Genomic DNA, 21,034 nt, shown 5'->3' with positions numbered 1-21,034 from the left:
AAACATGTATATTTTTTCTATTTGGGTGATGGGTGTAGGATGTAGACATTTCTATGGAGTCAAAAGTTGACACTTCATAAGAAATGCATAAGGCTGTTTGTGTGTTCTTGACAGGGCTCATCACAGTTCTTAAATCATACATGGTGAATGAGATGAAGGATTTCAGAGCCTGCAGAGAATAATATAGAAAGACCACCAGAGTATAGTGTGGTCTGTGCAAAGACGAAGAACACAGGGTGATAGAGAAATATGTAGGATGGCCACCTGGAAAGGCCTGGGGGTGAGGTGGGAAGGAGTTTTCTTTTGTCTGAATTATGTCTGAAAAGGACAAACAGGTGCCTTTGGAAGGAATGTGTGTGTGTGTGTGTGTGTGTGTGTGTGTGTGTGTGTGTGTGTGTGTTGGATGGGGGGAGGTTCATTATGATAGAAGGTCCCAGATGAGCAAAACACAGCAATGAAAGAAAGTTCTGGAGGACATGGGGGACACAGTGACTTGAGAAAGACATTAATATGACATATTAAGCAGATTAATGTTGAAAGGTAAGGATAAAGGTCAGAGGTGGCCAATGAAATGGCAGATGTAGAACCTACATCACACAGAGGGTCTTCTCTGCCATAGCCAAGATGCATGATGCTTCTGAAATAAAGGGTTTCCAAGAAAACCATGTCAAGAATAGAACACAGGGGTCCCTGGATGGCGCAGTTGGCTGTCAGATTTGGTTTGGGTTCAGGTCATGATCTCAGGGTGGTGAGATGGAGCCCCGCATTGGGCTTCGTGCTCAGTGCAGAGTCTGCTTCAGATTCTCTCTCCCTTTTCCTCCGCCCCTCTCACTCATGCTCTCACTCCTCTCTCTCTCTCTCTCTCAAATAAATCAATCTGTAAAAAAGAATAGAACAACACATATTATTTCTTTATAGTAAATACGTCACGCCTGTGGCTGCTTCTTACCTATCAGTGCCGTGCTATACCCTTGCTTCTTCAGTAAGGCTGCAAACGTCGTCTCATTATGAGGGAGTCCCGCGGGGGCTCCAAGTGTGATGATGACACGATCCACTGCGTTAGAAACCATTCCTGAGTGGGATGAAAAAACAAAACCAAAAAACAACAGATCACACACACACAGTGAGTAGGTGCCTGTCAGCTAAGGAGGAAGTGAGTCACGGATGGTTCAGGAGCTGACATTGGGGTATCTGAGAAGACCTGACGCATAGTTTTTGAATCTCTGCATTCCTTCCCCAAAATAGAGCAATAAGCGAAGAAAACTGCTCACCCATGGACATCACTAATGACAAAACTAGGTGACAGGTACATGGGGACAGGTCAACCATAAGCCCAAGACCTACATTTTACAGGAGAGGAAGGCAAACCAGTTTCTAAAGGACCCAGTAACCAAAGAACCAACCAGAATAGCCAACAGGTGTTCCCTGGAGAGGACTGGAAACAGAGGGACATTTCCCAGCCCCACTGCTAGAGTTCCAAGGGCGCTGGGTGTATTGAAAATGTTGCAGCTATCCAGCTTGAGGAACTCCCTAAACCAACCCATCCTGGCTTCCTTCCAAAATGGCAGCCCAACCCTGAAGCAATATCTGGGAGCAGACGGAAAATTGAATAAGACAAAACAAAGTACGTGAAAAGGAAGAGAAATTCCAGATAAAATCAGGAGAGACAAGTCAGGTGGAGACTTCCCGAGAGGGACCTCCCTCCATATACAAGGAGCTGAGAGAAAGGTCTTCCAAGTTAGATTTGTTGACCATGCCCTCTACAGGAAACCATCTTCTTCTGAATAGTTTTACATAACGTGTGCAGCGCGGAGCAAAAGAAAAGAGTCAAATCGCCTATAAGTTTACAGTAAGAAAAGAAAAAAGGATAAAGAACTTATCGGTTATTGGACCCAGCTCACCTTAGCACCAGCTAAGCAAGATATCGTCAAACTCATGGGATCCGCAAGGTTATGTGACACCCTTGGGAGCTGGACAAGGGGCATTTCTGTCTTGACGGAGAATGGGACACAGATCCTGACCTGTGAATTCTATGCTCTGCTTCCTCTTAACTACAGAATCTGTGCCCGTAGAACATGACCTGTCTCATCACCTTTGAAAATATAACCATACGGCCCAGCCATTCCACCCCTTGGTGTGTATCCAAAGGAATTAAAAATACGTGTTGAGTCAAAAACATGTATGCGCAGGTACAGAGCAGAATAATTCACAGGAGCCTAAAGCCAGAAACAACCCAATGGCTGGTCAATTGAGGGATGGAGAAACCAAAGGGCTAAAATGTGCGATAAACGATTGAGACCTTCTGGTAAGTCCGCCTCATGACACCCGATTAGTGGAGACGCGTCCAGTCAATTAGTTCCTTCCAAGACAGCTTCTCATTCTTGCCCTGGGATGGCAAGTCCTGCCTAAGCCAGCTCGCAGGATGCACAGGGTGAGTGGACATAGCCACGCACGGCGGGCTCGAGTCAAGTGGAGGAACCGTGGTTTCCACGCGGGCGTCGATAGCTGTGTATGCAACCGTGTGTGTACGCGTGTGCGTGTTTGAACTATTTTGGAGCAAACTTTTCAAAATGGACTAGCTACGTATCATTTCGTTGAATCCTAGTGTCTCTACAGAGACTTCCCCGTCTACACACCTGATCGGATGGGGTATCTCCCCGTGAGGAAGGCAGCCCGGCTTGGGGTGCACATGGAGGCTGCGGCGATGTGATGGTTTAGCTGCACCCCTTCCCTGGCTAGGCGGTCGATGTTAGGCGTCCTGGATTGAGAGACAGAAAGGGAATTGCAGAGAGGATGGGGGGAGACACAGACAGAGGCGGAAACCAACATCTCCGTTTACGATGATTCCCCAAGCTCAGAACGGGAGAAAAAAGTAACTGCACACGGCGCCCTATTTCCTTTTTCTCCCCACGTCGTGGAAAAAATACAGCTGAGGCTTTAGGCAGTCGTTGTCTATTGCAGGGTTGATATAACTTGGTTCTGCAATATGGTGTCTACTGAGTATACGGCCCTGCCTTCTAAAATATATATATAAATACGCGTCTGTGGACTGATTAATTAAGGCTAATGACTTACAGATCTTGGTTATGCCTAGCTACTTACGGACACGAGGACGCGTTCAATGCATGTGTTCTACAGACTCACGTCCCTGCTCTAGATAAAAGTTGCAACTGCTGCCTCTGTCATGCTGCAGATCCCTGCAGGTTGGAGACCATCAGAGAGACTTCCACAGAAGAGAAATAGTCACTGGCTGGATGCAAATAAATTGTAATGAGCTTCCTTAATGACAGATATGATAGAACAAAGTGGAATTTTGTCCTGCCAAGACATGCTCTCAAGCTGTGATGTTTTCAAGACTCCCATAAATGGCTTCTGTTGAGCCTACCACAAAGCTCAGGCTTGGTTTCATGGATGTTCTTTTCTTCTTTCAGAGTGCCCATTCTTAAAATAGAAGGCTATCACCTTAAAAGGGTTCCAAAATTAGGAAGCATAAAGTGACCAAGTTCCATCGCGTAAAAAGTATGCATAAAAATCATCGCTCCTCAGGGGCGCCTGGGTGGCTCAGCGTTTTGAGTGAGTGGCTCTTGAGTTCAGCTCAGGTCATGATCTTGGGGTCATGGGATCAAGCCCCGAGTTGGGTTCCATGATCAAAGGGGAGTCTGCTTGAGATTCTCTCTCTGTCCTTCCCCCATTCTCTCTCTCCCAATAAATTCATGCATCTTTGAAAAAAATCATCAGTCATCATAATATTGCATATCCCAGAGGGCTCACCATGTGGCAGGTAACTATTCTAAAGGCTTTGCACATACGAACGCACACCTGTATACCCCCCACCTGTGTGCTCAGCCAACAAGAAGGATAAGCAAGGCACACAGAAGTAACTTGCTCAAGATTTCACCGCCAGTAAGTGCAGACTCAAGATTCAAATCCAAACTGTCCTCATTTTATATTCTTTTCTTCTTTTATTTTTTTAAGATTGTATTTATTTATTCATGAGAGACACAGAGAGAGAGAGAGAGAATGAGGCAGAGACACAGGCAGAGGGAGAAGCAGGCTCCCCGCGGAGAGCCCGATGCGAAACTCAATCCTAGGACCCCAGAATCACTCCCTGAGCCCAAGATAGATGCTCAACTGCTGAGCCACCCAGGCGTCCCTTATTTTCTTCTTTTAAAGAGAAATTCCAACCCATGGATTTGGTTTTCCACATGATGTAGCCATAAAACTTTATCAAGCCCCCAAGCCCAGACAACAGATGAAATAGCACAACTTAACTCGAAGCCATACCTGATTGTGTCATTGCCGAAGCAGCCCAAGTCACCGATCCCAAGGTCATCCACCATCATCAGGACTATATTAGGCTTATCATCATGTACCTCTTGGGACTGGCATGGGTTTAAGAGTACACACATCCAAGACAGAGCAACGAAGAGGCTCCTGAAAAGCAAGCACAGATGTTGCACGGATGATTTAAGGAGCTACGTCCCATTGCACTGTCCCCTTCTCATGAAAGCAACAGGACTCATGAGAGACCAGGCACATCTCCCTTGAGGAACAAGTGAGCCTCTCGGATTTCTCTCCCTGAGCATTGGCTGCTGCTGTGGAATGGGGCCCATGATGCTCAAAGGGAGCCTCTCCTGGGTCTCCAGCTCACATACACCAAACGCTCTTCCAGAAGGTGAAATCTGAAATTGTTTGCTTAGAGACAAAGCGTTTCTTAGGCCAGAGGCAATAAGACTCCTGAGGTCACGTCCTTGGGAGATGGAGCCAGCTGACTTTCCTTCACGGCAAACAGAATTCAAACGCGGGTGGGCATAGAGCTTTGCCAAAGGGACATTTGGTTGAAGGGAATGAAAACAGCCAGAAAAAAAAAACAAGGAAAAAGTAATCCCAGGGTAAAGGGGAATGGAGAATGTTGGCGAGGGAACTAAATTCTGAAAAAGGAGCAGCCCGGACTCTGAAGACCAGTCTAATCTCCTTCACAATGCTGTTCAATCCCAGTAAAAGTCCCATTTTCTCAAAGAAATATATGATTCCCTTCCCACTGGATCCCTCTTTGATTATTAGGTAACGAATATTGGACACTTGAACTATTAGTTGCATCTCCATCTTGTCTTTATCCATATTTCAAAACCCACCTCAAATATTTCCTCTGGGAGGGGGGACAGTAGTGGTCGCTGACCCTCCTCTGTGCTCCCAGAACCCTTCGTAAATGCTCAGAAGCAATGCTGACCGCGTGAGTTGCAACATTTTGCTTTTACCCAAACCTATTCCCCAAGACTGGGACCTGTGTGCCCAGGGCTTTTCCCGTTGTCAGATCATAATAATAGTCAACATGCGTGTTTTCATCTACCCAACGTGGGTTGAATTGCTTTTCTCACGTCCTGGTCTTACAAAATTTCATTTATTGTTATTTTTATCGTTGAAGTGTAGTGAGAGCACGGTGTCACGTTCATTTCTGGTGCACAGCGCCGTGATTTGATAGTTGGACTAGTCTATATGTTATGCTATGCTCACCACACCCAGAGCCCTGCAACACCTGTCACCATGCAATGCTAGTAAAACATCTGCAGTATCTTAAAATAATACGACTGTGTTGGAAATCCGCAGTTCACATGTATCAGTTGCCAAAATATCTCCTATTTCATTATGGACTTACCGACGTCAGAATATCACTGTACGTGTTTACACCCAACCATATCTAGGAAACATAACATCGAATGCCAGTTATCTGTAAAGCTGAATTCACGGGTGTTCCCAGATTGTCTGTTATAGTCAATGCATTTGCAAAATAGCTCATGACTTCCCTCACCTGAGCTTCATCACAAGGCGCTGAGTGCCTTCTTATTTTCCTTGGCCAGAGATAAAAACGTGCTGAAAAACACAAACATGTGTTATCTTCGTGTTAATTACATTAGTCTCCATTGTGAAATCCTCACAAGATCACAAAGCCGTATTTCCACTTCCAACATTTAAAACTGGTTTTTGCAAAATCTGTCAGGACACGAACCTTCCACCATCAAGGACTCCGCTGCTCTCGCTTTGCTTTCAAGGAGCTCGGGTTGTACCGGGTCTGGGGTCCACCTGCTTCTTTGTGTCTCTTGAGTTAACAGACTCAGTCCCCAAACCTACCCTAATATAAGTCTGCATGACAGCATAGTCTTGAGGAGCTGCTGAACCTGACAGCTTCTACTCAGAACGTCTACATGGGATGAATTTAGGTCACCTTAAAAGGCGTAGTTGCTTAAATGTATCTACTGCTTTGGTTTTGCGTTAGCGCAAATCCACACCACTCTGTGGTGATTTTAGGATAGCTCATCGTCGTATCCCATGAGGGGGGACAAGGATGGGCACAGTGTATTACAGTGAAATTCATTTCCACGAAAGACAACAAGCATTCATCTTCCACCTGCAAGCTGTTACTCATATTTATAATTAAAATAATATTGGGAACATAATACGAACCACCTCCTTCATCAGTCTGTCTTACCCAAAGCAAGATGCCACAGACCACAAGAGAAGAAGCTACTGGCTAAGATATGGAAACGAAGGAAGGAGAGAGAAGGAGAGAAGCTTATTCAAACAAACATTGGTTTGTAATCAACCTCTCAATGCCTAAGCTGATCCACTGGGTTCTAGAAAATAGTCAGCCGGGACGCCTGGGTGCCTCAGCAGTTGAGCATCTCCCTTTGGCTCAGGGTGTGATCCTGGGGTCTGGGATCAAGTCCCACATTGGGCTCTCCGTAGGGAGCCTGCTTCTCCCTCTGCCTGTGTCTCTGCCTCTCTCTCTCTCTCTGTGTCTGTCATGATTAAATAAACGTTTTACAAAAAGAAAAGAAAAAGAAAGGAAATAGTTAGCCAAGGAGTCTTCCGAAATCCCAAGTCTGCCCATGACAACAGAAACTAATCAAGAAGCAAGAAGAATCAAGAAGCTCCATCCTAATAAGGATGCCTCAACTCACCTGTCAAGTGATATGGTCTACCTGATGTCCAGGAGAAAAGAAGGGAGTCTTGAGCTCTTGCTCCTCCTCAACAGCCACCTGGACTCGTTAGCCAAGTGTCACCCTGCTGGTACCACCTCCCTCTGCAACGAGGAGGCTGGTCCACCCTCTGCCCACCCAGATGCTTCACATTTGTGAGACACAAATGAGGCATCCTGATTTGCCTCCCTGATTTGCATCTCCTTGTACAAGCCCAGGGTGTGTGGCGGTGGGGGGGGGGGAATCCTAGTCAGCAAAAGCCTTGCAACCTTCCCTGCAGTAACTGAGACTTTTTATCTGTGACTACCACCAAAATGATTCATCAAGCCCAAGAAGGCTGGCTCTCCTACAGGGGAATGATCGCTTGATCCTGTTCACTGGATTCTGATGACTTCAGGAACTCCAGCGTTGCCTCGGGGCAACCTGTGTACCCAACTAGAGGAAGGAAAATACAATCTCTCCCCAACTCCCAGCATTATTTCTCCATTCTGTTTAGGAAGATGAACTATGAGGAATAATTTGGGGGCTCATGGACATACTATTTCTCAACACAATGCCCCAAGTGGATTACCATCAAGCAGCAAGTGAAGCATAGCGAGACAGAGACAATCTCCCATATGATGAAAGGATCTGGGCGTAGAAGAACCAAGGCATTGTTATCCTACACATGAAGAAAAGCTCATGAACACCCAGTTAAACAAACCAGAGCAGTTTGGGGATTAGCTGAACAGATTCTCATTAAAAAGCCCTCTTCCTCCAGAACATAGTTCTCTATATTTGTCTCTTTCTCTCTCTCTCTCTTTTTTTTTTTTTTGAGGGGGGAGATAGGATGTCTCATTGCAGGTGCCACTATCTGGTTCTACCATAGAAACCAGATCCTGGACCATCGGACCCAATATACAGATTATCCCCAGGCCATCTTTGTTGCCCGGGGAACTCTGCATGGGAATGGTATAAAAACACCAAAAAAGCATGCATTAAGACGTTCTGAACCCATTCTGTGGAATGAGCACCACAAAGGGTATACCAAGTTTTCATCCTGAACAATAAAAAAAAGGCATAAAAGGGTTTCCAGATACAGATTCCCATGGCAGCTCCATAATCAGCGAGTTTAAAGTCTCATCGAGGGATCCCTGGGTGGCGCAGCTGTTTAGCGCCTGCCTTTGGCCCAGGGCACGATCCTGGAGACCCGGGATCGAATCCCACGTCGGGCTTCCGGTGCATGGAGCCTGCTTCTCCCTCCTCCTGTGTCTCTGCCTCTTTCTCTCTCTCTATGTCTATCATGAATAAATAAATAAATCTTTAAAAAAAAATAAAGTCTCGTCGGTATGTTCATTCAACGGCCCTTCTCCTTCCACGTTCTGGGGGCTGTTATTATGCATCCCGTTTTTCTTTGTGTTGTGGGGTGAGATTCTCAGGGAGTTGCACGGGGCCCTTAGCTATCGTAGCATAAAAGGTTTTCCACACATGCACACTTGCACTCCGCGTCAGTAATTTGTTTTGATAGGATTTGCACATCTTGATATGTTCGGCACTTGCTGGCTGCCCCTTTATGTTAATAAATGCGACTAAGTGGCCATTATCTGTCCCGTTTCAAGTGTTGATTAATGCTACTTAATCAGCCATCCTTATATAATGCGATGCCACTATTATAAGCAACCATCTTAAAAGTCCAGAAACAAAATCATTAGAAGACAAGATGCAAGACGTCGGCCAGACTGGGCTCATGTTTCTTGAGTTGTATTCATCAGATACGATCCTATTAATGACGATGATTTGAAATCAACCCCATCCCTAGATTGAGTGCTTTATGGGAATGAGTTGGAAAACCCTGATTTTACCTAAATAGGTATGATTTGACACCTGGCTAGTCTCCTTGAAAGAAATGCATGAATCTTAAGAGGTAAACCTTAACAGATGCTTGAACAGGACTTTGAGGACGTGCAAACATTTGTGATCATGTTTTGGGCATGGTGTCCCTGGTCACCGTCTTCCAAGAAAAATTGATAAGATGCCTGCTTTGTCGAGGTTTGCAGGTTTCTGAGAGTGTAGACTCTGCCAGTGGAACAGGGCGTTGCCTCCAACAGGAGGTGGAGTTAGATCGTAAACACGCGCCTGTTTACCACGGATGGTGGAGAACTCCGCTAAGCTCCTTAGACTCTCAAGTTCACGTTCCTAAAGGATGGAATCATGGTTGCACTATGAACCCCGCTCAAGGACCGTCCGTGGCTGCAGCCACTGATAATTTGAGGTGCCCCCTGGAAAGGGAGTCATCATCCTCATCCTTCACAATGATGAGATGCTGAGGATTGGATAGACCATACCAAGTGACACGGAATCAGATTCTTTCTGACGTAAAAACGTTGCCTGCCAATAATCCAGTGTCGGGGAGGCAGCAACACATAACTCATTTTTGCAATGAGTAACACACTGAGAATATCCTTTATGGAAAAGTGGCCAAGGGCGCTTGAGTGCCTCAGTCCATTAAGCATCTGCCCTGGGCTCAGGTCACGACCTCAGAGTCCTGGGATGGAGCCTGGCGCCGGGCTTCCTGCTCAGCCGGGCGTCTGCTTCTCCCTCCGTTCCTCCACCCACCTCGCGTTCTATCGCTTACCCTCTCTCAAATAAAGGAGATTTTTTAAAAAAGAAAATGAGCAGAGTCCCGCCCGACGTTGGAGAACTAACTCTTCCGCCTCCAAGCAAAATCGCATTCGTTCATTGCGACGCCGGGGAAGCGTTCGGTATCTGCGGCAGACATCACAGCCATAAGGCTGAGGCGGAATGGCTTGTTGCTCAACAGACAGTCTTCAATTCCAGGACAGGAAGAAATGTGGAAATAACCAAGTGGAATAAAAGGCCACAGAGGAACAGCTGCACGCGTGCATCCTCGGTCGAAACAAGGGCGCAGATGAGAAGGTGGGAAAAAATTCTACTCGCGGGGCTCACAGGGGGATCTTGGCAAAGAGAACTCTTGGACTTGTCAAGTCCTGCCAAGGTGCATTTAGGGCAGGTCAAGAAGGTGAGGGTTTGCCGAGCGAAATCCACATAACACGGGAGCAAATAAATCTTGAGATGCTGGGAACTTTGACTTCACCACCTGGAATGGATTGTAGTTGACAGCAGCGGAGAGCTATTCAATGATTTATGACGGATTGTTGAAGTTGCAATGAGTTTGAGGAAAAGGAAAGCATCGATGGCAAAGAAAATGTGATGATCGGATGTCATGGTTCCCTCAAGGCTACAGGGTAGGACACCATGCGCATGTGTCATGGTCCTGGACAAGTGTGTGATTCCTCCTCAAAGGCACAAGATGCCTCCGGGACAGGCTGAACCACGCGGGGCTGAGTCCTGGTCCCAAACACGGGAGCTGGGGCCAGGACGTCTGTGATCCCCAGATACTGCCCCGCCTCCTGTTGCCGTACCCCCGATCCAGCTTCCCGACACACCTGTCTTACAAGAGCACACGGAGGTGTGTCTCCTGCAGCCATCACGCTCCAGGTCAGCCCCTTCCACGCAGGCTCTACAGGGCCACCAAAGAGATGGCTCCCTAGCCCACGAGCTGAATCCCACTCTCGCGGGGCTGTCAGATGGAGCAGATAAATGCCCTCCGGCTCACTCTGAATTTCAGTGACACGAGCCACGTTCGTTTTAGGGCAAGCATGTTCCCACGTACTACACGGGGGCCTCACACAGGGGACAAGCCCTAGTTGCTTCTCAGAATCCAAGTCTAACTGGGCTGTTTGGTGTCGAGCCTGGCCTCCCCCCAGCCCGCGAGCTGCGGCCCTGCACACAGAACAGTTTGCAGGATTGACGACGCTGGTTAATGTAACCCCTAACCTCACCAGGAGCAAATACACAGTCAGCAGAGGCATCCTCCTCCAAATCAAGGCAGGGATGCAGCATCCACCTCTGTCTCCACTAATACTAAACTCTAGCATCGGAAGCTCTGCCCAGTGAACATAAGAATCACAACAAAGAAAGGATGGGGTCATGCTATTATTTAAAAAAAGAAATCTTCAGCCCGGAAAACCAACAGTCCATGAAAATCGGATAAAACTAATCAACCAAAAGCCTGTAGATCCCTAAATCTACACCAAAGTGATGAGGCGCAGAGTCATAGCCAAGTACATGGCGTGAAGCAGAGGAGGGATGGTCCCCAGTTCCGAGGGACGAGGATGGACAAAGTGGGGGCGCAGAGCTGCCTGGGATGTTGGATCATCACAGCAAAAAGGAAACAAAAAGCACCTTGGGTGCCATAAAACATGGATGCCACAGTCATGGGTTGGGATGGTGAGTTCCGCCTTAGCCTGTGTGCCGCTCGCCAATGGGACCTGTCTACGTCTACAGGGAGGAGGATGCGAGGCAGGTGGCGGGGGGGGGGGGGTACCACATGCTCAGGTGACATCCAAGCCACTCTGGGGAACAGCCCAGGGTCCCTGCTCTCCAGGAACCCAACCTGTCAGCACCTCCTTCAGGATGGACCCAATTTACTCCAACACACCCAGGCAATTAGGGTTTCAGCATGTGGTTTAGGGGTGGGGGACCCCACTCAACCCACAACACGCCCTCAAACCTGACCTGTTGCCCACTCCCCAGACATAGACACAGGCTGTTCACTTACCTCCTCTCCGACGCTGTACGGGGGGCCATCCCTCCTTGACCACCCCTCCTGGATCCCTGCCTGCAAACCCCATCCCTGGGAGCTTCTCCTGATGACCGCTTGTGCCCCATTCGGATGTCAGCTGCATGAGGCTAAGGACAGGCTTTGCCGCCCCCCATCTGCATTCCCAGCCCACAGTAGACCTCCCTAAACAAACCCAGGCTCCCAGCTTGGAACTTCAAGACGGAACCACGAAGCCAGGTCCCAATCTATGACCTCTCGCCGCGACTCAGCTGACTCCCCTTTTGTACTTAAAAGAAAACCAACGAAGACCCTAAAATGTTGCAGTTCATTTGAGCAAAAGGGTCTGTCTACAGCGGGCACCTGCACACCTCACATCGTCCTGAGCACGGTAGGGACAGGAGCTCGGGAAAGGGTTTTATAGGATGCTCACAGCTGGACGGCTGTTTGTGCTTGGTCCTTCCCCAAATTTCATTTCCTTGGGGATGAGTGCATTTGCTGGTTTTGGTTTGCTGTGTTCGCTATGGACATATCAGGGCCACCTCATTCCAGCGCGCTTCTTGTTTAATTTATTACAGGATAACACGACCTTGTGGCCTCTTGACACGTCTGCTGTGGTCACACATTTTGACGTCACGATGAGGACCTCCATCCACCTCTGTGTGGGTCACCTGGAGCAAGCGCAGCCATGTCTCAGCCAGCGGCCTCGTTTTACCCGTTGCCCACTGCATTCTCCTTTCTGCGTCTTCCTTATGTATTTTCAGGTGACAGGTGTCAAGTACCCCGACATACCCTTGTTGGGAGACGTTTCAAATACAACCAAATGACCTTCATGCAGGTACATAAAGCCTAAAGAGCAAATGACGGACACTTAATAAATTATCAACGTGCCACGGATTGACGTCCAAGGGTGATCCCACCAGAACAGCATCCCTCGGAGTCTGTTCAAGCATTCCTTCAGCTTCGGATCTACTCCTGTTGAGAAATACTGAGCTAGAGACCGAAGGTGGAAAGTCTTTGCAGGGAATAAAATGGGATGATCGGTTGGAGACGTGATGTACGCAGAGCACCTGTGGGCTCCAGAACAGGAAAGACGGGCAGGCCCCGGGATAGGTAGCCGCGAGAGTGCTCTTCCTTGTGTCTGCAGCTGGGAAGGTCACAGTTCTCACAGCCGGGGTGTGAGCGTCAACATGCCTAAGGTTTAGGACAGCTGGGGTCATCACAGAAGGCAGCTGTACCGTCTTCACATCTAACGTCACGCACCCAAATCCGTGATTAAGTGCTAGTATCGAGTATTCAGGAGCACTGAACGTTCATTCTGTTGCGCAACCAGCAACGCAATAGGTTTCCATGCTGACAGGTCAAAGCTCTCCTCAAATGAGAGGTCCGTGCGAAGTGCACCACCCAGGGCGACTCAGAGAAGCCGCCGCAGCCTCTCCCAGGATGGAGCTCAGGACACTGAGCTACTCATGATGAGTGTCGGGATGCCACACGCTGCTGGCTGGCCATGGTGCCTGGGAAAGCAGCTTCCTCCAGCTGCCTCACCCCTGGGCGAGCACTTGAGGGCTCCAGGCAGGCACCTACTCAGCGGGGCAGCCGGCTTCCGGCCTTTCTTGCTCCACAAGTCCCCTTTGCGTTTCCTTCTGGTGTCCTTTCAACCGAGGAGCACTTTCATCTCATCAGGTGTCAACAAACAGTTCGCAATTAGGACAGTGAAGTGATGCTAGCGCCATGAGCTTCGGAGACGGGGACTCCGGAAAATGTCCTGGGAGCCGCTCTTAGGCTTAACACAAAGAACGATCGTTCGAAATTATATTTAGGATATTTAGGATATATTTAGGTGAGAAAGAAAAGCAGGGTTACGGGAAACAAAGACGTTGTCACTCGGGAGCTATGTTCCCTCACTTTGCACTTTTCCGGCAACGAACTATTTTGGTTTTACTTCTTAGAAGGTATTTCCACAGTAGGGTGTAAGTTGGAGCTGTTTTCTTTGAATGGCTGGATTGTAAACCTCTATAAGCCTGTGTCGACAATTGAGGAAAACTGTGCTGGAGTCTTAAGTGGAGCATTTAGGGCTCTATTTTAAGAATATACACATTATGTATAACACCTATGTTGTGTTTATTATATATAATATATAAAAAATATGATAATAAATATATAGTAACATTTATTATGTATATAATACAAGATAGCATAGATATGTTATATTATAATAGGTAATATAGTATAATAATATACTATTAATATATATTTAGTAACATTATAGTAATATATAATAAACATATAGTAATATGTAATAAATTATATTTATTGTATATATATTGTATATATTGTAGTAAGATGTAAAATATATGATAGTAATATATGATAAATGTATATATTATAGTAATATGTAATCAACATATATTATAGTGATACATAATAAATATACATTATTGTAATACATAATAAATATATGAGTAATATATAATATATATTGTGGTAATATAATTATAATATATATTGTATGTACTATTATATAATATATAGTACATATACATATAATATATATTACATATTATAGTACATATATAGTACCATATACACTCAGTATATATATACTATATACATATTATAGTACATATAATATGTATTATAATAATATATAATAAATATATATCATAGTAATTAGATTTATATTTGAATAGTACATAATAAACACATATAGTAATATATTATAGTAATATAGAGTATATATTATAGTAACATACATAACAGTATATTACAGCAATATATAATAAATATATATTTATTGTCTATATTATAGTAACATACATAATAGTATATTATAGCAATATATAATAAATTATATTACAGCAATATATAATAAATATATATTACAGTAATACACAACAAATATATTTAGTAATCTATATGATATATATTATAGTGATAGATCATAAATACATACATATTAAAATATGTTTTTAATGATCGGTAGGCAAAGTCAGCCAGCAGAGCAGGACTAAGAAGGAGGTGATGGAAAGGAAGTCGTCCCCAACGGATCCAATGTGGGTGAAGACGTCGCGTTGCTGAAGACTAGAGTGAGCACCTACATACCTCTAGACGTAGAAGCTGCCGGAGACGGTGGGTAATTTTGACAGGTGGGCCTCCGTCTCCAGTCAGGAGAAGCTCGGTGTGCGGCAGCAAGCATGGTGGACGGGAAGGCTTGGCTTTCCCACAACACCGGCAGTGAGACATCTCCCAAAGAACTTTCCAGGAGAGTAGTAAGTGGTTATGACCTAATCAGTCCCAACAGAATGTTAAGGGTGATGACACAACACAGGGCATCTTGGGATCTTGGATAGAGACAGAAAGGAACTGGTAAGCAGGCCACCTTTTCCCAGCAGAAATACACATGGTGATGATGAGACTCTGGGAAGTTGAGACCCACTGGGTGGCAGTGCCCACGTCCTGCCTAGGAGAAGTCACAGGGACCGAGGACAGCTTTGGGGACGGCCACACGAAGCCACATCTGTGTCACATCCATGGGCCTCAAGACAGGCCATCAGCTCTCTCTCCACTAGGAAGTAAGTCTCCGTCCCTAGACAGGCTCCTCTCTACCAGCATCTGCTTCCATGTCTGCAAAACACGTGCAGCGTTGTAGCCATGTCACTGGTGGGTGACATGGGTGGGTGAGAGATGGAACAGGATGTGCGGCACAGCACACGCTACGTTTTAGGTTTTTAATTTAATTCATGTATTTTATTTAATTAACTTATTTACCTTATTTTATTTATTTTACATTACTTACATTATTAATGAATGCATTTTATTAATCTTGTTATTTTATTTACTCAATTTAATTCGTTTTATTTTATTAATTTATTTTATTTTATTTAGGTTACTTACGTTATTTAATTAATTTACTATATTTAATTAATTTAATTTTATCTTTTATTTACTTGTTATGTATTTAATTTACTTAATTTCATTTATTTTACTTTTTTATTTATTTACCTTATGTCAATTAATTAATTTATTTTTATTTTTATTTTTTTAATAATAAATTTATTTTTTATTGGTGTTCAATTTGCCAATATACAGAATAACACCCAGTGCTCATCCCGTCAAGTGCCCCCCTCAGCGCCCGTCACCCATTCACCCCCACCCCCGCCCTCCTCCCCTTCCACCACCCCTAGTTCATTTCCCAGAGTTAGGAGTCTTTATTTAGGTTACTTACATTATTTAATTAATTTACTATATTTAATTAATTTAATTTTATCTATCTTTTACTTGTTATGTATTTAATTGACTTAATTTCATTTATTCTTTATTTCATTTATTTACCTTATGTTAATTAATTAATTAATTTTTAAAATTTAATTCATTGATTTGAGAAATCTTGATGTCCCGGGATTGAGTCTCTGTTCAGCCCCAAGTCAGGCTCCTTGCTCAGCAGGGAATCTGCTTCGCACTCTTCTCCTGCCCCTCCCCCTACTCTTCCTCTCTCTCTCTTTCTCAGTAAATAAATAAAACTTTAAAAAATTCTTTGCTTAAATTAATCAATCAATTTAATTTTATCGAAGGACAATTAAGACACAGCTTTATATTTCAAATATCTTTATCTATCTCTTGAAGAATTCCATCTTCCTGGCAGAAAAATCCCGTGGTTGTTTCATCTTTTTCTTGGCCTTCATAGATTTTAGGAGCCTTAGGGCCTCTGAGTGGCTCAGTTAAGCATCTACCTTGGGCTCAAGTCATGACCTCAGGGTCCTGGGATTGAGTCCCACCCACATCAGGCTCCCTGCTCAGCAGGGGGTCTGCTTCTCCCTCTCCCTCTGCCTGCCACTCACTCCCCCTGCTTGTGCTCTCTTTCTCTCTGTCAAATACATAAATAAAATCTTTTTAAGGAATGAATATATGGGCAGGGAGTGTGAAGATCCTGAGGGCTGGGCTCTTAGCTTCACCACTTACAGCTGGGTGATTGGGGAAATTTAGCTATATAGACAACAAGGATGGTAACCACTCCTACCTCACAGGGTTCCTCTAATTCAAGAATAAAGGGAAATATGCTTATAAAGCCCTCAAGACCAGCACCTCGTGTCTGGAAATATGCTTATAAAGCCCTCAAGACCAGCACCTCGTGTCTATATATGGTATATATATATATATGTGTATATATATGTCTGTGTGTGTGTCCCAAATATATACATAAATGTTTATACATATTTAGACCATATACATTGGTAACATTTGTATACGAGATATATACACCACATATATACTCCATACATATATACATGCCATATACATTATATACACACAGCACACACACACATATATATACATACACCATATATGTGCTCCACATATATACACACCATATACAGATACCATATATATACCCCATATATATGTACACACCATATATATTATATACACACAACATATACATATATATACACCATATATATATACACACCACATATAGATACCATAAATATACTCCAGACATATGCATACACTGTATATATTATACACACAGCACGTATACACGCCATATACATATATAAACACACTCACCATATATATATATACCATATATTTATTTTCTATATACATATATACACATACCATATATATAAGCACACACCATATATACAGAGTACATGTCTATATATGGTAACTATATGTAAACACTGTATACACCTGCCATATATATAGTATCTATAAGTCCATATTAAAATACATATTTATATATTATGTGTATGTATATACATTGTACATATTACAAATACATGAACCTCATTTCAGGTCTTAAACGCTTATTCCCTGAAATCTCTGGCGTCGGCCAAATCCCTTATTCCATAGCTCATCTCCCAAACATTCTGATTTACCTGTTGCTAAGATATCTGCTTTCAATTATATATAAATATATATATAAGGAAATGGCTCTTTTTTGGTGGAGGATAAGTCAGCTTCAGAGAGCTTCCTTTAACTTGCCTGAGTACAGATCTCCAGTACTGCAAATTCCGGTCCGTGAGGTAAGTGCACACGTCCCTTAGCCATAAGCAGGACAGGAAGAAACAGGCAAACATTCGTCTCTACAGATTGAAAAGCCACTACCTGCGCCCCCCCCCATGAGAACACCCCATTGTAAAACAGGGAATCAAATAGCAGCCAGCAGATGAACCACCAAGGAGCTGTTTATTCATGCATTCTTTGAAATAACTATTGGCACTAACTTGTAGATTTGTAAATGAGAGGTCCAAATTAACATATTATTCAAGGATATTCACTGGTTACTGGGAAAAAGCCCCATAGCCTGGAGCCCCAGCTGGTTATTAAGCTTACCACTGCAACTAATGGCCACAGATCCATTGTCTCCTATTTTTTTTTAAGATTTTACTTATTTATTCACGAGAGAGAGAGGGAGACAGAGACACAGGCAGAGGGAGAAGCAGGCTCCATGCAGGAAGCCTGACGTGAGACTCAATCCCGGGTCTCCAGGATCACACCCTGGGCCATACACAGGCGCTAAACCGCTGAGCCACCCAGGCATCCCCATTGTCTCCTATTTTTAGAGGTCAAAATTCTCCAGTAGCTACCATTTGGCCAAAACCAAGCTCTGAAAAGGGCTGTGCTCCCTCTGGCCAATCTAGGGGAAGCTCCTGCCTTTGAGAAAAATAAATAAAATAAAATAAATAAAATAAAATAAAATAAAATAAAATAAAAGAATAGAATAGAATAGAATAGAATAGAATAGAATAGAATAATAAAATAAAACAAAATAAAATAAAATAAAATAAAATAAAATAAAATAAAATAAAAAGATAAAAATATGTACCTAACGGACTCCAAGTCAAAACCAAAACTGAAAATCATACATGATGTGTTCATCTCAGTCAGTGACTTCTTCAAAAAAGGCAATGCATGGGCATTAAGGAGTGCACACGATGAGATGAGCACGAAGAATAAATAAAGAGAAACTGGCGCTGGTGTGGGCCTCGGGTAAGGAAAGGCTCCTTCGGGAAAGGGCGCTGTGCAAATTTGTACTTCCTGGTTTTCTTTTGCCGACAGGCCAGTGGGCTGTACATCATCAAAATGCCAAACTCTTCTTTTCTGACCCAGAATCAGGGTCAGACTGACTTCTGATTCTCACCTTACCATCTTTTAGCTGCTGGAATGTTTAAATGTGAGATAGGATCATATTTTATTATTTAACTAGTGGTATGTTTAAAACATCACGCAATTTTTAAAATTAAAATAGCTTATAAAAAAAATAAATAAAATAAAATAAAATAGCTTATAAAAAATACTGTCAAAATGTAATTTTTTTTAAAGAGAGAGAGAGCATTCTCATGCAAACCAGGGTGAGGGTAGGGCCAGAGGGAGAGAGAGAAACCCAAGCAGACCCCATGCCCAGCTTGGAGCCCAACCCAGGACTCGATCTCCACAACCTGAGTTGAAAGCAAGAATCAGATGCTCGACTAAGTGCAAGCAACCCCAAAATGTAGCTTTAAAGCAGAAAAAGAGTAAATGTATAAAAGACCCCTTTAAACCTATGGGATGCTATAATTTTACATATGTAAAATACATTTATATATATTTATATATAAAATATATAAAGTGAATTTTTAATTTTATATATAAATTCACATACATTTATTTAAATTTTTTTTTTTATGATAGTCAGAGAGAGAGAGAGGCAGAGACACAGGCAGAGGGAGAAGCAGGCTCCATGCACCGGGAGCCCGACATGGGATTCGATCCCTGGTCTCCAGGATCGCGCACTGGGCCAAAGGCAGGCGCTAAACCGCTGCGCCACCCAGGGATCCCCATTTATTTAAAATATATGAATTTAATGTTTATACTTGTATAGATTTACACATATTTACATACAGAATATGCAAAAATAGAATATAATATTGTTTTATTTTATATGCATTAATTATTTATTGTATTTTTTTATTCTCTATATACTCAAGTTGAATCTCATAACTCGGACCTCAAAACACATGGACGTTTGAGGAGTCTAAGAATTGAGTTCACATGTTTCTTCTTTTTCTTTTTTCTTTTTTTTTTTTTACATGTTTATTTTTCTATGAATTAAATGTCCAAAACATGACATGTTGCCTTTGGGGGCAACATGCATTTTCATGACAAGAGCATGTCATTTAAGTCATCGCTTAATTTTAAACAAGTATGAAGCGACCTGTGCTATTATTTATATGATTTTAGTGTCAGTAAACAAGTACGAACTGACCTACAGCATTATTTATATCACTATTAGTATAAAAAAAAGTCATGTCAACACGTATCGAGGCTTATAATCCTTTCGTCTTTCTTTTCTTTTTAGGAACTGAGTGCAAGCTATCCCCACTGTGTGATTTCAGACACGGATGCATCTTTTCAAGGAACTTAGTTTCAGTTGGGAAGCGCCAAGGATGTCAAAGCCGGGGGAGCCTCTGGGTTTACATGCACCGGCGGGTGAGGTGGCAGCCAGAGTCAGAACGTAGGACAGCCAGTTTCTACTGGAACTAGCAGGCCACCAGGGTCACCTCCGTGGCAGGTGGAATGGATCCGGGAGGCCAGGCAGGACATGGACATTCTGCACGTCCTTGCCGGCAAAAACACGAACTTGGAAACTGAGCCAAACCACAAATCCTCCAGGGATTCAGCCCACACCCCTGCAACCTGCTACAGGAAGATACTTTGCTTTAGTGAAAACCTTAGTAAGCAGTCAGGTTCAGCCAAGGTTCGTTTTCTGCCACCACCACCAGTTCCTTATAAAACAGCACACACAAGCATTCTCTGTCATCTCTAAAAACCCCTGACTTTTGTTCCCTGGGGAGGAGAACCGCGTTTGCAGCCAATATCTCTGTCCCAGCATGGCAATTCTGAGACCCCAAATAAACACTAGGGTCATTCTAATGTTGAAAATCTATTATTGGGACACCTGGGTGGCTCCGTGGTTGAGCGTCTGTCTTCGGCTCAGGTCATGATCCCTGGGTTCTGGGATCAAGTTCTGCATCGGGTTCCCTGCATGGAGCCTGCTTCTCCCTCTACCTGTCTCTCTCTCTCTCTCTCTCTCTCTCTCTGTGTGTGTCTCATGAATAAATAAAATCTTAAAAAAGGAAAGAAGTAAAAGAAAATCTATTCTTATAAAAGAATGTTAAAAGAGAAGACGGTCACTTCTATAGACAGTGTAAAGACATCTGGGAAATGTCCATTCATATTTTTGAATCCTCTTAGTGAAAGAGAAATGCTGTATTACTCCCTTGGTACAGTAGCACACACACCTAGACACACACATGCACGCACACAAACTGACACTCTGTCGAAGCAAATGTGTGGCTTATAGCGTGATTCTACATCTTCCCCTCAAGGTCACAGAATAACACACAGGAGCTCAGTCATGAGGGAGTAAGATTGTGAACGTCAAACTTAC

General features: G+C 43.7%; 1 protein-coding gene and 1 long non-coding RNA gene across 2 annotated transcripts in view; one reads left to right on the top strand and one right to left on the bottom strand.

Moving 5' to 3' along the window:
• ARSF (arylsulfatase F) overlaps positions 1 to 14,847 on the bottom strand; it is a 31,718-nt gene extending 16,871 nt beyond the window's left edge. The window contains 6 exon segments of the mRNA XM_038586735.1: positions 950 to 1,072; positions 2,637 to 2,758; positions 4,285 to 4,434; positions 5,810 to 5,871; positions 12,032 to 13,619; positions 14,552 to 14,847. Of these exon segments, the coding sequence (XP_038442663.1) occupies positions 950 to 1,072; positions 2,637 to 2,758; positions 4,285 to 4,434; positions 5,810 to 5,820 (406 nt within the window). The 5' untranslated portion in view covers positions 5,821 to 5,871; positions 12,032 to 13,619; positions 14,552 to 14,847.
• A 64-nt stretch (positions 14,848 to 14,911) lies between these two features.
• On the top strand, positions 14,912 to 20,514 carry LOC111094830. The gene is made up of 2 exons (XR_005385888.1): positions 14,912 to 15,170; positions 19,943 to 20,514. It is a non-coding gene; the product is annotated as an uncharacterized LOC111094830 (long non-coding RNA).
• Positions 20,515 to 21,034: the final 520 nt, after the last annotated feature.

This window comes from Canis lupus, chromosome X (assembly GCF_011100685.1).
Source record: "Canis lupus familiaris isolate Mischka breed German Shepherd chromosome X, alternate assembly UU_Cfam_GSD_1.0, whole genome shotgun sequence".
Lineage (NCBI taxonomy): Eukaryota > Metazoa > Chordata > Mammalia > Carnivora > Canidae > Canis > Canis lupus.
Note: the sequence above shows the minus strand (reverse complement) of the source record. Positions and strands in the feature narration are given on the sequence as shown.